The following is a 27,420-nucleotide window of genomic DNA, read 5'->3' on the forward strand; positions in this document are numbered from 1 at the left end:
AAGAGAAAGAAAGAAACAGAAATTAGGTACTATTTTACAAAGCATTAATTTTATTTCCTTTAGGAATACCTAGAACATCATAAAATATAAATATAGCATTTTATACGTTATTCTCTTCTGGAACATATACATAAATAATTATCTATGATTCTTTAAATTACTTACCTGAAAAAGAAAAAAAAGTTTATTTTTTAAATCATTGAAAATGTCTTGCTTATGTTTTTTTCCTAAGAACTTGAGGAATTACAGATATAGATATACAACCCGGGGTCCAAAACGTATACAATATTCTTGGGTTGTTTTGTATGACCATCATGAATGACATAGCCTTGGTCATTGGCCAACATTAGATATAACATTGGACCCATTGGATAAGATCAGTAAACAAAATTGATAGGAGTAGCATTACATCAGATGTGAGAAAATGTTATAAGGAAAATGAAGTGAGACCTAGAAAGGAGACAATAAAGTACTAGACTATCTACAGTCATGCAAGCAAACACACATACACACACACTCACACCCCACAGCTTGAATTGCTACAGTAGCTGAAGTACAGAATCTAATGTCGACTCTTGTCGACTCTCGGTCCCATGAATAGCAATACTTTTTTATTTATAGGTTTGCGGGTATGAAGAATCAAACCCCAGGACATTTATTCAGAATATTTATGAAGTATGCCTAATAGCAAAATGCAGAATTTTCCCCTCTCAATTCAAAATGGTTTGCATTTTTAAACTCAACAGTATAGTCAGACCCAACAAGAATTTAGAGAAAATTAGTATAAACAAATTGAAATAAAACAGGATGTGCGGATTAAGGATTAGGGTGACCCCAACCGAGTCTTTCTGTTTATTACTTGGATCAAAGTATAAGGAAGACAAAGAAGGACCTAAGTTTAATGCCAGTGACCTCGGAATAACCAGCCCTGCAAAGTATCATTTTTCCACTTCCAGGATTTCTCTGGGGAATTCAAATAAAAATTGGTTCCTTTCCTCCTCCGAGAGGACATCTGGTGAGTTTATCAATGGATAGGAATTTGTCTCTCACTGTGAAGAGCCTGTGATGTCTCTTCATGCACACCAGGGGAATGTGGGCTTTTTGAGCAGCTGCAGGCATTGGCGTTTTTTTAGACCCAGCCCCAGACATTGGGTCTGAAGGGGAAATTTATAGGCTGGGTGATGTGCACCGTGAGCTCACACTTTTACTAGACAAATTAGATAGGTTTCAATCCGTGCAGCTGTAAACGATGTCCTGCAGAGTTCCACCTGATCTTTTACAGCTTTTCATAAATCAGTACCTACTGGCCACAGACTGCAGTCATTAAAAAGAAATCATGGAAATTACATGTTTGCTCAGGGGAAACAAAAAATAACTTTCTTCCCTTTCTTCCTCTCTCCTTGTATTTAGGTTTGTGAATTATTCTTTTGTGGATTTTCATACTGCTGCATTAAAGAGGTACACATATATTTTTTTTCCCATCAACTCCTATTTTATCTGTAAATGGTCATACCAACTAGCACCAGATACTTGGGAACAAATGTCAATAAATAACTGCTAGTCCCAAGAATATCTTCTCATAATGATCTTATTTCAGTATTGCACTAGGATTCTAAACTCTAAAATTGAATGTTAAGTTATTCTTTTATAACATAAAAAGACTCCTCTGGGTTTACAGAGGGCTTTATTTTTTATGTATTAAAAATACTGATTAATACACATTTCTTGAATGAATAAGTAGATGCTTACTGAGTCTAGAAGTAAATATTAATAATATTGGAGGTGTATTCTATACCACTATAATTACCTGTTTTGTGTCTGTGGTTGTGAATAGTTTCAGGGACCCTATTAAAACTTAAGGGTAATTTCTCAAAGGCAAAATGTTAATTATATCTACCTTTATTATTGTCTGAAATATAAAATAGTAATATACTTTTTCAATACCTTTTATAATTTATTGTTAACATTTTAATCTCAAATGTTGTCATTACATTTCAAGGGGAAAATTTTGTACTTGCCAGTTTTTTAAATGCAAATTTATGATAATCTTGATTTTTTAATCTCTAAAGTTAGAAATTCCAGATAGGAATAAACGAATTTAACTTGTCATCAGTAACTAAAAATAATTTTAAGTATATATAGTTCCCAACAGGAGACTAGTATATAAATAACACATTAAGGAGGAGTAAAGTCATTGTGTTTACTTTGATTGTCTCTAGGCTTTAAGGACAAAAATCTTAGCAGTTATAGCTATTACATCTGGTTTAATTTCTCCCAGTGGTAAAATTACCTGCTTTGATTTTTAAGATTGAAAAAAAAGAGATCACCTGGGTATTTGAAATATTTGCTTCCCTCTAAAAGGTTCTGTATCATATTTGTTCATGAGGAAAGTCACCCTGTCAGTTTCAGAATTAGAGGTCAAAGTCATTTTGAGAAACAAATTGTTTTTTGGTCATCAGACTTCTCTTAAAGGATATAATATTTGTCACAACAGCAGTTATTCTCAAAAAGAATTATATTTTGTTCTTTTAGAGATGAGAAGTATTTTATTAATGCTAATTTAGTGCCATTAACAGGTAAAAATTACAAGTACTGCTTATTTTTGTTCCTATTTATTCTGCAACTTAATAAACATAAATCTCTACAAGTTAGCAATCAATGCAATGGAACAATATATTTTAAATCATTTCAATTAAATTAACTAAGTATAATTGGGTCTTCAGAATCTTAGTCTAAATATTTTAAATATATTGTTTAAGTCTTTATACCATAAATTCCTTTACCTTCACTTTAGAACCTTATTCCAAATAAATTGAATGTATTATTTAATTCTTTATGACAAAAATTTGTATTCTATAAATTTACAATAGTCTTGAAGAATACAATGCCCTGGCATGTGAATTTAAAGAACAAGTCTATTTCATTTTATATACATAAATATCCAAAAAAGAAAAAGGCATCTTACTGCCTGAATAGAAATGAATTAATTCATCTGTCATTTTTCTCTATTTTTAGTCTTTTAAAATTTTTAACTTCACTACATTCATGAAAGTAATTTAATCAATTTATTTAAATCCAAGAGATATATTTTATACATAATGTAAAGCTAATTGTCTATTATATAATACATAAATATATGTAATAAATAATCATATTATATGTATTATATAAATGTATATTATATAAAACAAATCTTCAAAATAGTTTCTTTTAAAAATGAATTTTGCTGGCTTCCCTGGTGGTGCAGTGGTTAAGAATCTGCCTGACAATGCAGGGGACATGGGTTCGAGTCCTGGTGCAGGAAGACCCCACGTGCCAAAGAGTAACTAAGCCCATGAGCCACGACTACTAAGCCTGCGCTGTAGAGCCTGGGAGCCACAACTACTGAAGCCTGTGCACCTAGAGCCCATGCTCCACAACAAGAGAAGCCACCACAATGAGAAGCCTGTGCAAGGCAACAAAGAGCAGCCCCCCCTTGCTGGAACTAGAGAAAGCCTGTGTGCAGCAATGAAGACCCACTGCAGCCAAAAATAAATAAAATAAAATTAATTAATTAAAAAAATAAAATAAAAATGAATTTTGTTTATTTTTTAATTTGTATAACAAAAACATGTTGTGTTGTAGAGAAAATTTATCATTCTAAGGCCATTTTCTATTTATTTTTCTAGCAATATTTTCTATCAAGAATATCTTTAAGAAAAATTTCTCCAATTCTTACCAAAAGGAAGGGAGCTTTACTTTTACCCTTTTATACATGTGTATTATGACTGTATTTTTCATTTTTTCTGAATTTCTCAAAAGCATTATTTTCACATTGCCTTTTCCTTTTCATCATCCAATTATAACTAAATCTCTTAAAATTTCATATCTCATCTATCACTCTAAAAGAATCAAAATAGTTATCTAAAGAGAATTCAATGTCCTTCTCATTGCTTATTGAGTGGCTTTTTTCCTCAGTTGTCTTTTTTTGCCTATGCTTTTGCACCTTTTGATAATACAGTTCATTCTATCCACTTTTGGAAAATTCCTTGGGCTGTGGTTTCTGTAATGGTTGAAGTCTCATTCCTAACTCTGGCTGTTCCTGTTTCTACCTACCATTTCATATTCTTCCACTCTGTAATTGGTACCATTCTCCAAAGCTCTAAACAGAGACCATTTTCTTTCTCTCTGGGTGGAAGTGTATGCAGTGGGTTAATGTTCTGAGATAATAATTAATGTTGCATACATTTTTAGTTCTAGGATTGCCACCTACTGGGTTGATTGGCTCTGTTTTCTCCTTATAAGGAGCTTGAAATCTCCATAAGCTACCACCACACCCTGTTACACACTGTAGAAACATTCACTCATTTCAATCGGCTTCTTGGCTCTTGTAGATTTTTGAGGTCATGACTTCTGCACTAAGGGACTGAGGCATTTAGATGCTTCAGAAACACTCCTGGCCACAGGGCAGCACAGAAGCAGCAAGGAGAAGTTCAAAAGTTCAGTCTGAGAGATTGGGGGAGGGGGGTGTGTCTCAGTGTCAACCTATGTGGACAAACACCCTCCACTCTTCACTGATTAAAGTCTCCCTATAATCCATGGGATATGAGAGCTTTAACTAGAAATTAAATTATTATTAGGAGAATACAGATGGATATATCGACACTTGTGGTGAAAATCATCATGACTGGACCAAGATTTGTACCTTCTAAATACATTTCTAATGGTGTTTTTTTAAAATTATGTTTGCAGAGAGAAGGTTCCAAATTGGATGCCTAGCTTTAATCTCTCGCCCAGCTTGAGATGTAAATTTCCAACTTCTTCCAACTCACTCTCATTGTGTCCGAAATGCTCATTTCCCTCACGGAGCTGTTCTTCCTTCTGCCCTTCCTACCTCTGTCAGTGGGAGTACCGTTCTCAGAGTCCTCCTTGCTCACCCGGAAGTACTCTCTGATACTCTCTCCGTCACTCTGCACGTCTCACCAGTCACCATGTCTTATAATACTTCATTACAACTTTTTGAATTCACACCTTTTCTTTTTATTTTCTCTGCTCTACCCTAGCATAAGTCCTTCCCAAGACTACTGAAATCACCTCCCTTCTCCTTATCATGAACTATTCCCCTCCAGCTATTCTAGGTATAGCTGCAGAGAACTATTCCACAGGCACAATGTAATATATCATTTAAGCATCTTCAATGGCTCTTCTGTTCCTCATGGACAAAAGTCCAGATTTCTAGAGATGACATTAAATCTTCCATTATCTGGTGAAATCATCTATCAGGCTCTTTTCTCATAATTTCCTTTCTTAGCTGTATTATAGCAGAAATGTATTATGCAATGTAAGTGGAAGTATCCTAAGTTTTTGTGTGTTTTACTTTTTTGTGCAGTGTTCCCCTAGCCTGGTATGATCTTATCTTGTTATCTGCTGGTAGAAAGTTCATCCATCATCCAAAAGTCACTTCTCTGCAACTGCCAGATAACCTGAAAGCTAAAAGTAAACTCATTCTTCCTTCATGATTCCTAAAACCTTGTCTTCTTGCTCTAATAATTACATATTCTGAGGGATATTACCGTTGACTTTGAACAACACAGGGGTTAATTTATAGTCCGCCCTCCCTATTCTTATCTCTTATCTGAGGTTCCTTGGCATCCTCAGATTCAACCAACCACAAACCCTGTAGTAGCATAGTATTTTCTATTCAAAGATATCTGTCTATAAGTAGACCCATACAATTCAAACCCATGTTGTTCAAGGGTCAATTGTATAGTATTTCTGAACTTTTCTTTTCCTCCTATTTTCAAAGGCAAGCTGTTGCAGTCGAAGGCTGTGTCTCTTTACCTGTATAATCACCACAGGGTCTAGTATAATGCCTCACACAAAGTAACTGCTAAACAAACATTTGTATCTTCATATTCATATAGTCAAAACTTCAAATTTATTCATGTCTCCTCCAATTACTCTACTTTTAGGAAAATAAATCAATTACCAGAAAACAAACATAACATAAAATTTAATATAACTTCCCTTCCCTTCTTACCACCTCTTGCAACATACAAGTAAGTTTTTAATCTGGTACGCCCTGACCATCTGCTTAAACACCTTCCCCACTTGCAGCAGTGATATTCACAAAGACACTCTCACTGTAAGATTCTTTGGAAATGTTTCTGTTATGAATCATCAACTCTAAGGAAGGCTGAAGAGTAAAATAATGCATTATAGAAAGATTTCCGTAACAGTATATGAAATAAAATTTGCCATAAAACTAACTAGACACAGGCAGACTCTGGAAAACAACATCCCTATAAAAAAATAATAGAATGATGTTGTTTTTCCTAAAGGACTTTATAGGCATAATTCTATACATTGATCTAAATAACTAAGTCATTGAGAAATTTGAATCCTTGGTGCTGTCCACAAACTCAGATTGAGACAGTCTCCACGTGTGTTGAGGAGACTGTTTCTGGAGTTGAGTTGACAGAAAGGGAAACATGAGATTTGCTTAGGAGAAAATTTTAAGCTTTTACCATTATGACTAATGTCTGCAGAAATCTGTATAATGAATAGGAATAAAACTAGAATATTTTTCTAAAAAATGTATGTCTGTTGAAATGGAAATTTATTATTATTCCAGTAAATATGTATTCATGTGCTTAACAGATATGTATTGAATTTCCAGTATCAACCTGGTAATACAAAGGCAGCATGGCATCTGATCTCATAGGGCTGAGTTAATTGGAGGAATGGATACATAAAAAGAAAATGCACACAACTGAGTTAAAATTATGATGAAGAACGAGCACATAGTGGCCCATGAAAGAATAATGGTGTTGACCTTTAAATCATGTTGCCAGAGAATGCCTCAATTAAGACAAGATGTAGAAGCTGCTTTCTAAGGGAACATGAATGCAAAGAAGAATCTTAAGACAAAGTGAACAGCATGTGCTACTGTCCTCATGTCTGAAATGCTTTGACTTTCTGAAGGAACTTGAGGTTGGTCACTGAGGCTAGAGTGCTATTTAAGTGAAAGTAGCACAGGTTGAAAGGTGGAAATTCCTCTCCCCCAACAAAGCAGTTGCGTAAATCAAATAGTGTCACATCTCTGCTTTAAATGTCTTAATGGGTTCCTCATGCATTTCAAAAAATTCCAAAGTTTTCATCATGACCTGGGTAGCCTCAAGTGTTCTGGCTTCTGTTTGCATTCTTGTGACAGACTCTTCCTTTCCCTACTGCTCTTCGGTTATGTTGTTGTCCCTCTGCCACTTCCTAGAACTCTCCAGACTCATCTGCAGTTTCTTTTTCCTATGCCAAGTTCCTTTTTAAAAAAATTTTTTCATGGAGGGGATGGTTCTTTATAAATCTGGCTTGGACTTCCCTGGTGGTCCACTGGTTAAGACTCAGTGGTCCCAATACAGGTTCAATCCCTGGTTGGGGAAATAAGATCCCACATGCTGAGTAGCACAGCCAAAAAAAAAAAAAAAAAAAAAAAAATCTGGCTCTTTTCCTTTTTTTAGTTCTCAGCTCAAATATCACCTCCTCAGAGGGCTTTTCCCCCAACCCCCTCTTAATAATCTATCACAACCTTTTATTTATTTCCTTCCTATAATCTGTGCTTGTCTATTATCTACTGTACATCTTCTGTAATGTAAGCTCCAGGATAGTAGGACCATATTTGTCTTCATCACTGTACTCCAGCGTCTGCACATGCCTAGCGCATAGTAGCTTAGCATATAATAAATAGTTGTTGAAAAAATGAAGAAATGAATATTTGAATAAAAGAAATGACATTGGAGGAGCAGGGCTATTAAAACAATCAAAAAGAATGTAGATTTTTTTCCTAAGTATAATGGAAGTTCAAAATTGGTTATAAAGAGGCGACTGAAATTATATTATATGTATATAATTTATCAATATATTTTTATCAATATATAATTTATCAATACATATATTGATAGGAAAATTCTGAAGGCTCTGTGACAAGATGCTTAGCGTGGGACAAGAATGGAAGCAGGGGACACATCAGGAGGCTACTGCAGTGGTCTAGATCAGAAGCGGAAGAAGTCATAGGAGAGAGTGCTTGCAGTGAAAAGGGAGAGAAATGGATCATGTTGACCCAGTGATCACCTGGATCAAAGTGTGGAGAGCAAGAAAGAGGTACCAAGACTGGCTATAATCCTGAATGGGTAAATGAATAGGTGCTAGTGTATTCAACCAAATTTGGAAGGCAGTGGAAGGATGAGGCTATCAGGAGAAAATAAAAAGGTAAAATTTGAATATTAAGTCTTGAGATGTGTGTGAGACTCTTATTGGAGAAGTTTGGCTGTGAAGGGTGATAAAAAAATAAGGAAGTAGTTGGCAGAGATGTGGGGTTAGCAGAGGTGATGTTGACAAATAACATCTTCTAAATTTCCTTGATGATAAAAATCCCCTGGAGTTTTTATCAAATGTCCAAATTCCATTTCCCTTTCCTGCAGATTCCAAATTAGTAGCTTGGGTTAGACCTTGACATTTGTGCATTTAATAAGTTCTCCTGATGATTCTTGTATTAGGGAAATTTGAGAAACAATGTAATAATAGAACATATTTTTATAGCAATAATCTTGCAAAAATAAAGAGCCTGCATATGCAGGAGAGAGAGAAAGAGCCTGGGTATGCAGGGGAGAGAGAGAGAGAGAGAGAGAGAGAGAGAGAGAGAGAGAAAGAGAGAAAGGATTTGCTTCTGACATTGAAAGGACACTTCCTCTCTTCTAATTCAAGGTAAGAAGAACTTTCCTCTCTTGTAATTAGAGGAAAAAAGAACAAGATGGATGGGTGCAGGCGCCAGTTTGTTTTTGTTTTGCTGCTGGAATTTCCCATCTGATGGCTTGTATTTTCTCAATAAAGCATGTGGCAAGGGCATCACTGGAAAATTAAAGGGGAAAGGGAATGAGTTTAATCAGTTATGAAAAAGAATAGAATAATCGTTGTCAAAAGTGGGAAAGCAAATTTTCTAAAGAAAAATAAGATCTCTTGAGATTGTTGCATGGTAATTTGAGGTTGTTGTTAATAAATTTATAATAGCACAATCTGCCCACTGTGTATTTTAACGGCAATAAGTAAATATACAAACACAATTTCTAAAACTTTTATATTTAGTGAATTAAGATGGATGGTACTTCTTAGGAAAATAGTTTCCCTAAAATTGCATGTTTTGTGACAAAATAAGGGGATATATTAAAGCATTAAAAAATACATATTAGGATAAAAATATTCAATGTACTTCAATAAGAATGGAATAGTGAATTGAAGAAAATTTGAATACAAGGGTATATCCTCACATAATATGATCTGATATTAAGACTATTTTCCCACATAGAATTGGATTTAAATATCTCTTGATCATATTACATGAGTTAGTCTTTATATTGATATTGATCCTATGGAAATGGTTTGAATGCTCTTTTATGATATGGAAAGAATTGAAAAGATGTTCTTTTTTGCTATGATTGCTATTGAGTAAAGATCAAAAGAAATGGCTTCAGGGTGCAAAATGAGGACCATATGGCCCAGGAAGGGCAAGTTTGTTATCCTGTTGGTTGTTAAACTGTCAGGTGGACTTCCAAAAAAGCCTGTACAGTCTGTCTCTGAAATTTAGGACGGAGATTCATCCTTGCAGGATAAGTTATCATTAGTTTTACCTACTGAATATATATTACTAAGTTCAATATTAGTGACCCCCTTAATAGTTATTTCCAACAAATAATCTATGATTCTTATATACTGATATTAAGACTTTGATTCAAGTTTTCTTTATTCATCTTATTCAAATGTAATGTAAAAACTGGATCATGTATGCTCAATATAATTGTTCCTATTAAGGTAGAAAAATTATATCCTCTATTATAACTGCATTAGCAAGTGTTCTATCAATTTGAAAGTCACAACTCTTGATAACTGTCAGTAAAACCAACAGATGTGCATAAAAGAAACAAGAAAAGAAAACTCCTATAAGGGATTATATTAAATCTTTTACACATGAGTCACTGTAAATCATCATTATGTAGTATGTATACATATCACTTAATACTGTGGATTTTTGTGCACAGTAGGTGTAGTTCCTTTAGTAAAACTCTGTAATTTTCCTTTAAGAACACACATCATCAAAATGTAAAAGAACTCTTTTTCACTATGTGTACAATGAGAATATAATTGACATTTCTCAAAACTATTAAGACAACTCAATGATTCTTACCATGGAGAATTACGCATAAAGTCTAATGGACATTGTGCATTCAGGATTGCCTTATGGCTATGATGTGTTGACATTGGTATGGCTGTCCAAGAACACTGACATTATTTTTTTAGTCTTAGTTTTATCCTTCACAGTGTCTAACAAAGTAATTGGCACACGATATGGGTTAAACAAAATTTTTTAAAATTAAGTAAGGGAAAATTGCATTTTCCTAGCCAGTGCGATGGTTTGGAGGCATTGTTATTATTTTTGAAACTTTATTTTAAATGAGGAATAAATCAGGACTTTGCTAGAATTCCCCACCACTCCAGGAGATTTCCTTTTTTTTTTTTTTTTTGTTTAAATAGCAGAGAGTGAAAAGGAGCTATGTGTCCAGGGTTTCTATTGTCCAAATACTCAAGCCTGAATGTATACATGCTTCTGGTCAAGATGGAAGTTAAAAAATACCAGAAGTTTATCATTATAATTAAGTAGCATGAAATTTCCTCCTGAAAGTTTAAAAAGGAAAAGAAAACATGTCTCTCTAATCTTGAGGAATATAAGTACCAAAGTATGCAGTTGGGGAAGTGGAAGAAAAAAATTAACATCTTGGAAATAGAAAATACATTCATTTCAGAGTGAGTGCAAGATGCAAAATCAAATGTGTCACCTTGCTGCCGCACTGGTGATGATCTTCAGACTGCCTGGGTTCCGGATAAGCTTGTCCAGAATGCTGACAATCTGCTCAAACTTGGGTCTGTTGTTTCTGTCTTTCTGCCAGCAGTCCAGCATCAGCTGATATAACGCAGCTGGGCAGTCCATGGGGGGCGGCAGTCGATAGCCCTCATCCACAGCTTTAATTACCTGTGTGAGAAGCAAAGTTTCCAGAGACTTAAGAGTTGGAATTTCTTTTACTTCTTCATGGGCAGGTCACACTTATATGACTATTTCAAAGTTAAGTGAAAAAGTTTTCATTTTAAATTTCTTAAAAGGATAGCAGCTTATTAAATAAATATTATCCATGTCTGAAAATATTACATAAAGGAAGATTGAGGCAGAGAAAGTAGATTTAGGAGAGAAAAGTTTGTAAAGTAACTTTCCAGATTAAAATAAAAAGAAATGTTCTATGATATAGGAAATTCAGTAATTTATAAAGAAATTATTATTTGGTAATACAGATTTCTATAGAAACTATATATGAATGAATGAATGCAGAAAAAATTACCATAGATTTTAGTTATATCACAGTTCAAATGGTGCCTCTCAAATTGTAGTAAGTTCCTTTGGTAAAAGCCCAAGTGCTGCACAACTAACTGACTATTAGTTCATTCACACTTTTAAATCATGTAAAGTCATGATTTTCAAACTCTACTGTGTATCAGAATCATCTGGAGGACTTATTAATATACAGATAACTAACCACTGATTCCATAGCTCTGGGGAAAGGCCCGATAATTTGCATTCCTACAAATTCCCAGGCCATGATAAAGCTGCTGGTCCAGAGACCACATTTTGAGATCCTCTGATACAGAAAGAATTTGGAGAATAGAGATGTGGTAAAGAGAGTCTGATTTTCCCAGTACCATTATAAAACATGGCTTGTTTGAAGAAGTTCAGAAAGGTTTTTATATCCAAATACATTAAAAACAATTTTATATGTGGTGAGTAGGAAATGACTAAAAGCATCTCAGCTTTCCTTCTTATGTGTCTTTGAGATCATGCTCACAGTTTCTGGCTAAGCATAAAAAAACATCTCCAAGTGCTGATCTCACATGCCAATAGCATCCTTTCACTAAGCATTAGCAAAACATGACTTATAAAAACAAAAATCCTTTTGAAAAATCATATCACAGTTGTAATAGAAAGTTAAAGATTATTTTCTCTATCCAGAGACTTCAATTTGTATAACTAAATTCATGTGCAAGTTTAACACATTATGAGAAACAACATGCTAGTGATTGGTTGTTTTGTCTGACTTTGGGAAATACTATATTTAAGTAAACAAAACGTTGGCCCAGATGCATTAATTAAGTCTACAAAGGATGGCAGACATGTGTATCTTACTAATGTTACATTGAAACAATTTTGTAGCAAAAATACTTCAAACATTCCCTGATATCTATTGGCTATCTTGTCAGGCACTTATTTTACAAAATTTTATTACAAATGTCTTCACTTTGTCTCATTTCTAAACCCGGGCTTGAGGGAAAAATGTAAATCCTTCAGAGCAACTCATTTGATATCTTTACAAGATTTGGAAGCAATTTCATTTCTTCTAAGTATTCTGCTTCAATGTCACAAACAGGGAGCCACCTGGTTTCATTATGTTCCACTTCCTTGCACAGCTTGATCTCTTAATCCGAACCCATAACTCATAGACTACAAATACTTACATCCTGATTGGACATCTCCCAGTATGGTCTCTCTCCATAGGACATCACCTCCCAGAGAACAATCCCATAACTCCATACGTCACTGGCTGATGTGAATTTGCGGTAGGCTATAGCTTCCGGTGATGTCCACCGGATTGGGATCTTCCCTCCCTTGGAATATAAAATCATATATACATACATGATCAATGACTAAAACATATAATATACATTACCATCTGAAATCTGACTGAATTTGTCAGGGTATTTCTTTTCTGAAATGGAATGCGGGTTTCTTCTGATAGATCTTGATATTCTTCTATTTTAATACCAAGGAGTGAGTGGCATACTATTGACTGCAATATTTTCTCAATCAATCTGGGAAGAGTTTGAAATGATGAAAGGAAAAAAACATTTGAAAATTGCTAAAATGTTGACATTTTATGTCAATTATGGCACATTTATCAGTCATCTGTAGCAAAACAACTTGAAGTAGATATGCTATATTATATATTAGAATTGAATGAGGTATCTCAAATCAACCTTTATTGATTTAACATAGATTTATGCATGAACAAACAACCTTAGAGCAGAATGTGAATTAAGTTAATATTTGTAAGGAACTTACACCACTCCTTGATACTCCTAAGTTCTTAAAGGTATTTGTTAATTAAATAAATTCAAAATAAAATTATACATCTACAAAACCTCTCTTCAAATACATTAATCAATCATCTTAATTAATTTACTCAGTGCCTCACTCCATCATTAACCACTGAAGTACCCTCCATGTACTAGGTAAGCACCATATGAGCTAGAAAGATATAATAATTACATTCTGAAAACTTATAGTCTAGAGGAGAATATTGCTTCTATGAGTTATGGGAGATATAAAGGTATAACTCCCATAGAATTTGCTCTCAGTTTAATAAATACATTTAATAAAGATGTGCTGAGTAGCAGCCATATGGGAAGTATTATGCTAGTCACTTTGGGTGAGACAAATATAAATAACACACTGGTCCTTCTGTTTGAGAAATATCAAGCAAATAGGAGTGATAATTAGTTGTTGGAAATAACTAAATGCAGAAAGAAATAAGTATCTAACACTTTGCTTCTCAAAGTGTACAATGCATATGAATCATCTTGGGCTCACTCTGATTAAGATGGAAATTCTGATTCAGTAGTTCCAGAATGTAGGCAGGGTCTGCATCTCTAAAAAGCTCCAGGTGATGCTGGGGCTTTTTAGAACTGCAGACCCTGCCTACACTGAGTAGGAAGATAGTAGTGGAGACTGCTGTGCCGCAGAGCATGGAGCCGAGATTCTCGGCTAGAGAATCTGAGGAGGTCACATATGAATTGAGCCTCATAAGATACATCAATTTTTGATACAACAAAAAAAGGGATGGATGTTCCAAAGAATTCACATCATCAAAATTTTATGCCATATTCATCAAAGTGTGTTCTATTGACATTGTACCTCATAGCACTTCACTGGTTCTTAAGTAATGTTCAAGGGTGACAATATATTGCTTTAGAGAAATGGATTGGCAACTTGGGAGGTAAATTATTAAACCTTATTATGCCTGAATTTCCTCATCTGTTATTTGGGAAAGTAACAGTGCTGGTTCATAGCATTGTTGTGAGGCTAAATGACAAATTTCAGTAAAATCTCTAGCATAGTTCCTGGCACACAGTAAAGCCTCAAGAAACATTAGCTTAATACTCCCACACTCTGAGGGAAATAGCATAAATCAAAGCACAGAGGAGGAAAATATATGTTCTGGAAAAACAGTTTCCAGTGTGATAATACTACAGAGAGTGTGGAGGCATGCAGTAGGAGAGGATGGGAAAAGGTTGAATTGGGATTTAATCACAGGTACATTGAGCAAGTGTTATCCCGTAGAGGAGAGTGATATATGTGATTGGAACTATCTTAGTAAACTTGACACTTCTATTAGATGTTTTCACACAAGTGAGCTATTCAGAAAGAGTACTGCCAGGAGATCTTTGAAGGAGGTTGGGCTTACACTGGGTTTTGAAGGATGCATGAAACTGTAGAGAAGTGAGCACAAAAAGGAGGACTGAGCACAGCCTTCTTGAGAAGATACCAACCTAAGGGTCATCCATGATTTATACCAGTGCAGCAAAATCAGGTTGGAGAGATGGGAGCTAGACCAAGAGAGTTTTGGGAGTTGGTGGGAAACACTACAGAGCTCAACGTGCACTGGAGTAAAGATTGTCCAGAACCAGAAAAACAGAATAGAAAACTCTATGGAGATGAGAGGGCATATGGTCTTAGAAGAAGTTGCCCCTTTCTTTTCTCTCTCACTTATACTCACTCATTCATTCTCTTCTTTATAGTTTGTATTTTTTTCAACAAAAATTTAAAAGATACTTTTTCATATTTAAATTTGGAGAGTCTTTTTCCTAGCCTAATATTGCCCTTTCTCTACCAACACATTCAATGTTAATAATAATAATAATAACATTTAACAGAAACCAAATTAACTTAATTACACCTGCAGATCCAGATTTGGGTTTTAAGGAATCAAGATTTCAAATACTACCCCATAATTGTGATAAAAACAGAACTACACATGTGATATTTAAGTATTATAGATCTATTCAGGATGCCAAATGGAATCATTGGGCACACATTCTTTCCCTTTTAAAGAACTCTGAGAATTAACAGAAGTCAAACAAATTGTACTCATGGGGCAAAGAAAAGATGATACTTTAAAATCTCAGCTGAATGTCTTATCTCTGCTACAGACACTTTGCCATTTCCTTTCCTTTGCCCAGAAACAAATTACTAAAGGCATAAAAATGGCACTAAAAGAAAGAAAGAAAGAGAGAGAGAGAGAGAGAGATAAAGGAAGAAAGAAAGTCCTTTCCATGTTGAAAACTTTGCATCTATTTAGAAAATATAAGGCACAGATACGTGTCACCTTATCAAGATCCCCTGAAATAAAAATACAGACATTAGGAAAAAAAACCAAAACCAACAGATTGATGACAACCGTGAACAATAAGCCCATTTTTTGTGTTTTACTTCAACCAGGATTACAATGGTACATGCTAAAGTTGCTTTATCCCTGTTTTCCAGAGAGGACAGCCTTGACATTGAGCATATTTTAATAAAATGTCTACAAATAGTGAAATACTGAAAAATGTTTTTTTAAAAATGTATTTGTTTTTAGGAAGGACATAGCTACACCTATGTCGAAGGAGCTTGGAGAGAGAATCTCTTCACTGGTGGTTCTGCATACAGACATAAATGCCATTGGAGGGACCTCTGATGCTATAGCCAGGCCCATCTCTTTAGCGGGAGCTTCACTCTTTCAGTTCTTGACTAAGACCTGTGCAGTGTGTTTTCTAATGAAGTACATGGTTACAGATTCAAGCAAATTATTTCCAGAACCATTTTCCCATCAAATGCTGTCTATTTGCTGTGTAAATCTTGTTAAAACATTGTTTAAAACCCACACAAAAAGGAAATGTGTTTGGGAAAATGTATGGTAAATTATTTTAATCAAAACACTTACATGTTGAATTCTGCTCTTACTGATGTGTTTTGTAATTGCTGCAGCCTGACGAATTCACACATACACAGACCCAATTATTGGAATAACAACTTCAAATTTTCCAATATAACAATTTTTGAAACTCACTGGAGGATCTAATAATTCTTACATTATCTTAAACTTTAATCACACTAATTCTTAACAAAATATTATGGCTTTGACACTGCAGTCACCTGTGAAATGACAAAAGCCTTCCACTACAATATTTGCTGGCTTGGGAAATGCAGGTTATAGCCTTTTTACTAGTTTGTTATTCAGGTTTTTAATCTAAGCTTCCCTCTGGCTCCTCACTGCATCACAGCTTGAGTTGCCGCCCTTGTAGGAAAGCATAAGGAAGGGGGAGATTTTGATTTTTTTTCTCATTTTATTCCAAACATGTTATTCTGAACACATAATGAGTGAATAAGTGGCATTCAACCAGCTCAACAACTAAGCGAGTTTGCAAAATTAAATGTTTCCTTACCTAGAACTTTCCATTGATCAACCTTTTAGTGTATTAGTCCTTTTCTTAGTAGCTGGGCTCTGTTCCAGGTCACTGTTTAGTGAGTTCATATACTTAAAAGTAAATATATTTATTTTAATTACAAGAAGAAGACTCTTAATTTATATTTTCCCATATGATATCCATACAACTCATTCTAAATGAACAATTGAGGTTAATTTGAACTCTTTATTTAGAAGAAAGTGTAAATGAACAAGTATTATTTGCCTTTACTCAATACTGTTATTGGAATCCCTAGGTAATTAGCTTTTAACCCTAGAATTTTAACCCTGGAACATTTAGCTTTCTCATTAGATGACTTTCATTATCTGCTTCCAGGTGTTTTAGACTGATTGGTTTTGCTCTGAGAATGAAGTGATAATCATATTCAAGACTCTCCTACTGCCCCTAGCCAGCCATCTTGTAAATGACACCATCCATCACTGGATGAGGAAGAGAATAAAGATGACTGAGGATTATTCATTATTATTTAGGGATTTTTTGTCATTGGCAATAGATTTATAATATACATAAAGCAACAAGTAAAGTGTCTAATCTTTAATAGAGTACTCAATAAATGTTTTGCCCTTTCTTCCATTCCAATTCCCTTCAAATAGTTAGCACACTTTTACTATTCATGTAAAGAATTTATTAAATGAAGATATAAGGGAAAGCTCATTGCCAACTACAAAGTACTATTCAAATTTATCATTCGTTGCTAAAAATACATAAGAGTAAGAAGAGTTTTATAATTTTTTTTACTTTTTCCATGATCAGTAAACAACCAGTCACTCTGGTTCAAATGAGAGAAAAATAAACCAACATATTCGTAGTACCTGCTTAATTCAAAATCAAACTACAGGAGAGAGTCCGAGCTCATAATATTATTATAGAGTTTGAGGCAGGGTGAGTCTACCTATTATCACAGACTCTTTAAATTCAACATTGTAGTTTCAAATTCTTTATATTCAAAACTAGGAAAATAAATTCGAGTAGTTGCTTTTGTCCTATATATTGCCATAAATAAAATAAGTGTGCCCAAACTATCATTTGAAATCATAAGGCTATGAGAGGCTGAACACCACCAAAAATTTAATAAATATTTTTAATCTATGCACATTAATATTACTCCATTCCTTTGTAGGATGAGGCTAAGTAAAATGTTAAAACATAAAAATAATTATGCATAAGTAATACTCACATGCTGGTTGAAAATATGTGACATATTTATCTGCTAGGTGAATGTCTATTCACGAGTTTACACCCATGACATTTTAATAAATGCAATCAAAATATCAAAAGTAAAGTGATCACGTTTAATATTTAAATCTTTGAGTGGAAAAGAACGATAACTTTCAAGTGTTATATCAAAAGCAAATGAGAATAAAATTTAACAAGAATAAAAAGGTGTACTATTTGTTACATTATGTTTGCTATCCCGAAGTTCAACATTCTAGGAGACTTGTTGGCAGATGGCTAGTCTGTTGCATAATTTTTCACAAATGGCAATGTATTCCACATTATCCCCTGCAACTTGCAGTCCAGTGTAGACAGGAGAAATTATAAGTACCTGAGAGAGATATTTGATCCCCACTCTCTCATTCTTTCCACATTCTTTATACATGTTGGGTAACTTTAGAACAAGGTCTCTATATAGTAGCACTATTGACATTTTACACCAGATTAATTCTTTGCTGTAGGGGCTCTCCTGTGTATTGAAGTATGTTTACTAGCATCCCTGGCCTCTACCCACTAGATTACATCAGCATCCTTCCAACTGTGACAGCCAAAATATCTCCAGACAATATCAAATATCCCCTAGGGAGCAAAATCATCCCTGTTCGAGAACTACTGCTTTAGATTGTTTGTGACAAATCCTGATCAGCAAGGGAAAATGATTCAAAGAGGTCCAGGATTTAACTGGATTTTATGTAGACTAAGTGGAATTCTTTCTTTCTTTCTTTCTTTTAACCATTAGCACACTTGCCATGGATACTTCCACTCCTGTTCTAGTCTAAAAAAGGGCCAAGTTCATTAGAGCTAATCTTCTGATATGTGGATTTTGGTAAATATAATAGCACCTCTTTGAGATTTTTCCCTGTATTTTTTGTTTTCTTTTCTTTTCTTCTTTCTCTCTTGCTTCCTCCCTTTAATTTTTTTGAAACAGGGATAATTTTCTATTGCTAGGAAAACTTAAATTAAGCATCAATTTCTTTGTTAGATGGAAGCATCAATAACCAAAATTTTTGGTAAGAAATAGGTTTTTCCTACAAGAGCAAATGCTATCTATGGCTACAAAACATAAATATCATTGACATAGTGAGACATTGGATAAGAGACCTTGAGGGCTCAATTTGGTTCTGAAATAAGGGTGAAAGAAGAAGCTGGGGCCCATAAATTTTAATTTAGTCACACTTCACGATAACTCTCTCTGCCTTCAAGCTGAGCATCTGTAGATCTGAGACTATAAAAATAAAATAAATTGAATATACAAGAGTCTGACTCATTAAATTTCCTACAAGTAATGTATTGCAGAATTTATTTATACTTCTGCTTCTGATTGGACCACAAAAATTCCTCTTCCTTCCCCACCTCCCACCCCAACAAATTTAAGTCAACATTGCTTGACTTATATTTTCTTCTTCTTTTTCACATTCAGAAATTGCTTTTTCAGTTTATACATGTAGGGGGCATTTAAAAATTTTAGATGCTTTTCAAAAAACTGCCAAACATATCCTTCAATGAGCTATCCAAAAATTTGGATTTGATGAGACAAATGGTGTCATTTGGTATACTGCCTTCTTGCCATAGTAAAACTATTCTAATACAACAGTTATTAATGAGCTAAAACTTTGAAATCAGTTGGCAATTGAAATTTTGGTTGGTAAAATGCTCCTAGGCATTCAGAAAAGTAAAGCGCCAGATACTTACTCTAAAAATAATTTATGAAGATGTGATTTTTACAATATTTTAACAGATCATAAAATGAAGCATTTACTTAAGGTGGTCTCTATGTCTGTATGTAAGCGTCCCAGATATTTACATATTTGAGAAACGTCTCCAATTGCCTGGAGCAAGCCCAGATTCACAGCATATGGAGTGTTTCTAAAACTTCAATTGCAGAGGGACCTCCAGTTCAAACCCAACAGAATCGGAAGCTAATGCTTGTTCCCCATATTTGCAATGCCAAACCCAGAGCCAGTTCCTCCCAGTGCTGATGTCACATCTATGACAGTCAGTAATTGGGGGTGCAGGGGGATTTACAGTCACATGTTCCATTTGGATTCTTAAGTTTAGTAGGAATTAGGAGTTGTCATTTCTAGGCTTAGCTTTGACTGTATTATCTATTTTTTTGTCAAGTTTCTTAGCCTCTCTGTGCAGATATCTTATCATTCATAAACTGAGGGTCATGGGAAACATAAAACTTGATTTTATGTTCAGTTTCATCTATCTCTAACAGCTGTGCTAACTTATAAACATTTGCTCTTTCAACTTTCAAATTTCTATCTTAAACCTACAGAAATATCAAGGATGCTGACATTTTTAATGTTAATTATTTGGGACTCTTGTTTAGTCCAAAGATGATCCTAACTTTGGACTAAACTGCATATCTATTGGTTGTAATATCTGGATTTACTTCCATAGAATTCTTACAGAAAAGTTAAAGGAGAATAAAAGGGCACAAGTAAAGATACTAGGGATTCTCTGGGCAGAGGCATTATGTAATTGCTAAACTCTAATCCAGGAGTAAAGTAGTACAAAACCTTGTTCACTTTGTCCAGAAACAGCAGTTAGAGTAGGAATCACAAAGTAAACATGTTCTTGGAAGACCCTGCAATTCAGTTCTCTAAACTTAATGAATTTAGACAGTTTAAATGAGACATTTGGCTAAAAGCCCTGAATTTTTCAGGTGCTTAACTGAAGTCAGCTCATTTGCTGTGGGTTAGGGGACTTCAAGTCTTGAGTTCTAAGGAAAAGGATTGTAATTGCTGAAATCTCTGGACATTGAGACCTAGTATCTTATGTCTGCCCCAATTTTTCTCTGATTATATACACAAATCTCTCCTTACTGATTTAGGAAATGTTTTCCTGATCCATATTTCACATTGCCTGCCTGTGAGCTCTGTCAGGTCATAGTTAGAGTGACAAAGGACTTCGGAGAGTTTATCTTAGTAAACCTGGAGTAATTGAGTGTTTAACCTGGAGGCAAATATTGGCTTCTCAGGTTAGAAGTGGAACTATAGAGATAAATCATTTGACTAAAGGATTTAGGATCTATAGTCAGGAAGTAAACTTCGTTCACTGCAGACAACAGTAGACAACAAGGTGAAGGGCAATCCAAGAAGACTCCCAGGGGAAGCATCTGTTCTAATTCCCAGTAGTTCAAATCTAAAAGCCATTGAGAGAATTGTTCCAGCAGATGTTGACTGCCACAAGAGATCAGAGACAGATGATCTCTCAGGTAGCAAAAGCCAATACTTTGAACTTTTGAAATTTTTCAACATTACGTGAGACGCTTAAGAATTTCTTAAAAGTCTTCACCTTGTATTCTGAGTAACTCTATGGCTATCCAGGAAGTAAAATACAAATAACTTTTCTGTTACTTTCCGACTCAAATAATACAATATAAAATTAGGTCATCTGATGTATAACGTATATCTTCAACAAAAACAATGAAAAAATTTAGGGATAAGGCTAAACATACAGCCTAATATGGGTACAGCTCTTTTCAAAGTTCAAAGAGGTTTTAAATGTTAAACCTTGTGTTTTACATATATTGAATTCCTACTTTATTTTTTAAAGGTTACAGAAATTCATTTGAAAGTGAATTTTTAGCACTCTGAACACAATTTTCCAAAAAAGCCATATTGATAAGTAAATAAGTCAGAAAGACCTATCCAATATAGCAGGAATACTATATATTTACAATAAAAATAATGAAACAGAAGTATTAGATTCATTCTAGTAATTAAGCAAAAAGGTGCATAACTTGGGTAGGCTTGGTTTTATTAATATTGATAACTGAAAAATTAGGAAAGATGACATGATAGTTTGAGCATCTCATAAATATCTGCTGAGACAATTCTGACTAGACATCATGGCAATGGTTTCCTTGTATGTCTATGTTGGGTAAAAATTGCTTGAAATACGGGGCAGTTCCAGAGCAATGGCTAGCAAATGAAAGGGAAAATATCATGGGAGTGGGCCTGAACCATGACATGTAAAACTATAGTTGAAAAAGGGTCATAGGACAGGAATGAATCAAATTATTAGCCATTCCAGGCATCAAGTGGTAAGATTGGTTTGGGAAATAATGACTGCTGTCTCTCCCAGTGCCGGAGCAGCTGGGGCTGGTCAGTGGCTTCAGGGTACATGGGAAAAGCTTCAGGCAATGTGTCATCACAAATTTGAAATGTGGGATATTCACAAGTCAACTGGAAATAATTTTAGTTAGTGATTTTTACTAAGCTTCCAGGGCTCAACACTACAGACTGGACCAGTCACTATTTGCTTGTTTTTTCGTCTGAGTTATATCATTAATCTGACTACTTAATTTGTCTTCTTGCAAAGTGAGCCTGTTGGAATAAAAGAAATTATTAAAATTATTCCATTGAATTGAAAAACAGTTAAAGCAAATGAATCTGGCCTATTAACCTCAATATTTACATTATTTTCTCCTTCACTCTCACTAATTCTCTGTTCTAATGTCATTTTATCAGAGAAACACTCTCTGATCGTCCTATCTACAGTAGCATCTCCCTCACACTGTCCACATTCCTCATCTTATCTCTCTGCCTTGCTATATCTTTACCTGTTTGTTTATTATGTGAAATACCACACTGGAATGTAAGCTCACGGAGTCAGGGCTTTGTTTTTACCTCTGGGTCCTCAGGTCTTAGAACAGTGCCTAGTATATTGTAGGCACTCAAATATTTGTTGAATGAATGATGCACTGCAGAGAAAACTGTTCCTGCTAGAGACTGTGTGTAATATATTTACATAGAACCTCCTCACTCTTGTGTATCACTCCAAAATTATAGTTGTGATTTTTCTCCACATAAATCTGGATGGATTATTTTCACATGTTGAAATGTTCATGCTATCCATCTCTCTGAAATGGGTGGCTAGAAAGTATTTGATCCCTCATTAAACTTTGATGCACCATTAACTGAGATTATAAAATCTTCTAGAGTTTTCTAATTTGGGGATATATAGCTTTACTTTGTGAAGCTACATAAGACAGAAGCTATGTAGTGATCCTAAGAGACTAGAAAATATTGACATTATTTATTTTGGGTCCAAGCTTAAAATACATTACTATATGAAGGCCACTGATTAGATATTTACTTATTGCTTTTTTTCATTCATGTGTAAATTACATATGACATACACTACTTATCAAAATACTATTATTCTCTTTTTATATCACACAAGTTTTTGGTATGCATAGTTTTTAGTCCTTGAGAATTCTACAGAACTAAGGTTCATGTTTTCTAATATTTATATTCTTCAAGTGGAGTTATCCTGAACCAGAGTATTCAGCCACTTAGCTTTTTTTTTTTTTCTAAGCATATTTATTAATGCAGGAACCTTAAAATAAGAGAATGAGAGATTTGACCATATTAAAAAGCATACACTTCTGTATACCAAAAAAGACTATAAGTAAGCTTAAAGGGAAAATGGAAAACTGGGTAAAATAATGAGAATAATTAATAAGCAAGGAGTTAACATATAGAGTGTTACAAATTAATAAGGAAAAAGGCAAGTACCTCAATAGCAAGATAAACAAATTCTATCAAAAGGTAAATCATGCTTAAAACATGATTACAGATGATTGATAAACCTTTGATCAACTGTTCTCTCTTACAAGTAAAAATGCAAATTAAAACACTGAGAAGCCATTTTTGTGTGCTAAATTCCCTAGGGTTTTTTGTTTTTGTTTTTAAGAGAAACTACAGTATTGGAGATGGTGGAAAGAATCTGGTGCTTTCCTCCACTGTTCGTTTCATGCAGTCTACCCAGTATTCCTCCCAACGTTGATCATCTACATCATCTCTATATTTTGTCCTGTATAGTTTCATCCTCTATAGATCTTTTTTTCCTCTATAGATTTTGAGTCATTGATTCATGATGATGGCGAGCTGAAGATGACTGTGGACACTGACCCATGTTCTGTACCTGCCTGGATTTGACATCAACTCATTAATAAGCAACATTTGCATAGTCATCCCGCCATTTCTAAGCTCACACCCAGCTCTCATTTCCCCACACTGTCTACCGGGCATTGTTAAGTGTTGGCTGAAGTCAAAATCCATTGTGCTTGCCACAGTTCCCTGACCATTTAGTGACTCTGTGCCAGAAGAAAGAAGAGCAGTTTCATCCAATCTGCTCATAGCTCCCATACTGACTGCCGCAGCCACTTAGCTTTTAATCACTTGCTTTAGCCCCTTGTTTTTTCTTGTCTTGCAGATGAAATTAGACAAGACAAAGCAGTAGTAGAATATTTCTGGCATCAACTTGGCAGACTCACAGAGAAAAAAAATAGAATAAGTTATTATGTAAAATAAGATTTCTTTTTCCTATTACTTAACACATAATGCCTTTAATAACTTTTCATTTGGTTTTATCTTCTAAAAATTAAATAGGTGTTAATTGGCCATAGGGCAATGTGACACAAGACAGAACTTTTTTCATTCAATATAAAAATCCACTTGGCAATTACTCAGTATGCATCTCCATAACAGAAATAAAAAGAAAAATACTAATAATGAAGAATGTAATCAAGAACACATCATTTGGTTTTCTTAAATTTCCAAGATCAGTTTATGTGGTAATTATACCCCTAAAATGAATCTGGGGACTTGAGAACAGGATTGACTTTATAAGACACAGCATATAAATTAGATAAAAGTCTATATTTTCTTTAACTTGATCCTGTTTAAAACAGCAAATTGACCACTATCATCTTGGAATTTTGGATCTCATTTATTTCAACATACAAACATAATATATGTATTCATACACACATAAAAATGCTAACTTATTAAAAGTGGAATTTCATAAGAAAAAGATTGAAAAATTATTCAGTAGAAAACAGTTCTCACCAATAATACCATGTTTCTGATATTATAAAATAGAGCAAATCAGTAGTTCAGTCCAAAAAAATGGGAAACATGCCATAATTATACTCTGAAATTCACATGATGTATAACTAAAGAGAGGTAATCCATTTTTTTGTTTGTTTTTCTCAACAACAAAAATTCTCTGATGTTTTAAATTTGCAGAGCTAAATGCTCCAATCATATCCATCCCAAGTAAAATCCAGGGCCTTTTATGATGGTTTGCAACCTTAGGTATGCAGCCGCAGGTATGCTTTCAAGACCTTTCTTCAAAACATGTTATATCACATAATACTATATCATAAGTCAGATTTTATATCAGTTAATAACTACTCAAATATTTATTTACTTTTTAAGGTGTTATTTTCCTCAAAAAGTATCTATAACAGTGGTTCTCAAAGTGTTATCCAAGCATTTCTGGGTGTCCTCAAGAGCATTTCAGGGGGTCTGCAAGATTGAACTATTTTCATAGTAATACTAAAACTTTACACCTTTCTCATTCTCATCATCTCATGAATGTACAGTCGAATTTTCTAAAGGTCACAGGATGCATAATAATATTGTATAATAAAAAGTGTCAGTGTTTGGAATGTCCGCATAACTCAGTAGTGAGAAATCAAGAGAAATAACTAAAAGTGTGTATTGAAAAAAAATTCCAATTTCCTACCCAATATTCTTATGGAAAACACAAAAAAGTGTATATTATTATCTCAGCTGACTCTTTCCTTTCAGGCATACTATTGAGGATATAAGGAAGGAAAACTCAGAGTACACTTAAGACAGTATCAAAAGCAGCAGGAGAAAATGTCTGATACATTGTTTTAAGTTGTAAGGCTAAGGGTTTTCTCACCTCCTCAGATGTCCCCTCCAGTTTAAGAATCTTTAAATACAGAATTAGTGGATATAATTTCTATTTCACTCTTCTACCCTGCCTGTCAACCACGGAAGTGTTTTAAAAATGAGAACAGCAGACACCCTACATTCATTCAGTGGCATTGAATCAAATGTCTCTCATGATTTCTTAGTGCAATTACCCTCTATCTAAAGGCAACAACTTTCAGAGGAGCAATCGGAAAAGTATAATGCGTTGAGGCACTGACTGCTAATTTCTGAAATGTGTTAAGTGTGATTAAAGTAACATGACTGGTAAAGCAGATTAACAAGAATGTGTCTATCCAAAAAGAATGCCTTGGCACACTATTTTAAATGGTGAACTTGTTTTTCTGAAATAACCATAATCATAGCATGCTAATTCGAATAAATAAGGTGGATGTCTAAGCTGAATAATCGTGTTTTTGGCTAGAAAAAAACCCAGACTTTACAATAATGTACTACTTTCCTTATTTATTAACTATAAGCTTATTGAAACCACAGATTTTATCTTAGTCAAGTCTGCTTCCCAAAATACTATATGCCTAAACAATTTTGAGTGATAGTATCATTTACGATCTAGTTTTAAAGATAATTTCGAAAGAGGAATTCCCCAAACATTTTGGACAATAGCAGTGTTCCTGCAGTAAGTACACATTCCAAAAAAGACAGCTTAGTATGACAACACTCATTTGATTGTTTCAGTGTCTTTGTTTAGAAAACAAAATAGAAGTCCTATTACTTTATAACCATACCTCATATTTTAGGGTAAATTATAAAATTATTGTACCGAACAAGGCTTATTATGGGAAATTAAATCAAAGATGTCTAAATTATCCTAGAAATGCAGATGCAAATTATAGCTTCTCAGAAGGAAGTCAGGACTCCCACAGACATTTTGAGGAGTTCCAAGAAAATACAAGGATGAACACTGAAGAACTCTAATCAGCTATTTATTGGTAGTGAATGAGCCCGTTTGGTTAGTGTGGCTTTTAAGAATCTTCTTAAAGATTGAATGAAGCATAAATGCAAAGATCCTATTGCACTTTTATTTCACAAAGGCTAAAGAGGAATTTTGACACATCAACATCATTCTACTAAGGTTGAAATAATCTTGTGGACCCCTTGGTCCTGACAAAGTAACAATCAGTATAAATGAAGCTCTGAAAGTTAACCGTATATAGTCTCCAGAGAGCAGATGATGTAGATTCGAATGAATCTTTCAAGTTTCTACAAGAGAAATTGTTTCTTGGAGTATCCTAGTGCAAGAGCGCAGAAGTAACCTCCCCAAAATGTGCCACTTTGGCATAAGAATTTTTTTGAGCCAAAGGCAATCAAGACCCTGCTCCTTCAAGAGAAGCTTCTGCCTCTCCCTTAACTACCTAGAAGAATTTAAATTGGCAAGGGAGGGTCCTTTCCCAGAATGAGAATTATTACCAGAGATAAATTTCATCTGAGTGGCCCATCTGTATGGCAGGGCAAACATCTAATTACCCAACATCTACTCTTTTTATCAACTTGTGAATTACTTTCCTCCCCTTTGAAGTCTCAGGCCCTCTTTCCCACTCCTTAGCTCAAGACGGCATATATACCTCATTTTACCTTTCTGTCTTTGATCCTCTCATATATGTGAGATTCCATGCATACGAAATTAAATTTGCTTTTCTCCTGTTAATGTCTCATGTTGATTTGATTATTAGACCAGCTAAAAGAAGCTTTGAAGGGTAGAGAAAAATTCTTTCTCCCCAACACTAGAAATTAAGACTAGTATTGAGAACAAGGATGAGCTCATTTAAAGAAAAGA

General features: G+C 34.4%; 1 protein-coding gene across 3 annotated transcripts in view; it reads right to left on the reverse strand.

The window, feature by feature from the left end:
* The window catches only part of EPHA3 (EPH receptor A3), a 377,074-nt gene that overhangs the window by 14,095 nt on the left and 335,559 nt on the right, over positions 1–27,420 (reverse strand). For all 3 annotated transcript variants that reach the window (XM_082460350.1, XM_082460349.1, XM_082460348.1), the window contains 2 exons: positions 12,583–12,732; positions 10,860–11,053 (listed from right to left, as the gene is read on the reverse strand). In XM_082460350.1, coding sequence (XP_082316476.1) covers positions 10,860–11,053; positions 12,583–12,732 — 344 coding nt within the window. The remainder of the gene's footprint in view (positions 1–10,859; positions 11,054–12,582; positions 12,733–27,420) is intronic.

The sequence above is a fragment of the Balaenoptera physalus genome, assembly GCF_965194825.1.
Source record: "Balaenoptera physalus genome assembly, chromosome: 4".
Lineage (NCBI taxonomy): Eukaryota > Metazoa > Chordata > Mammalia > Artiodactyla > Balaenopteridae > Balaenoptera > Balaenoptera physalus.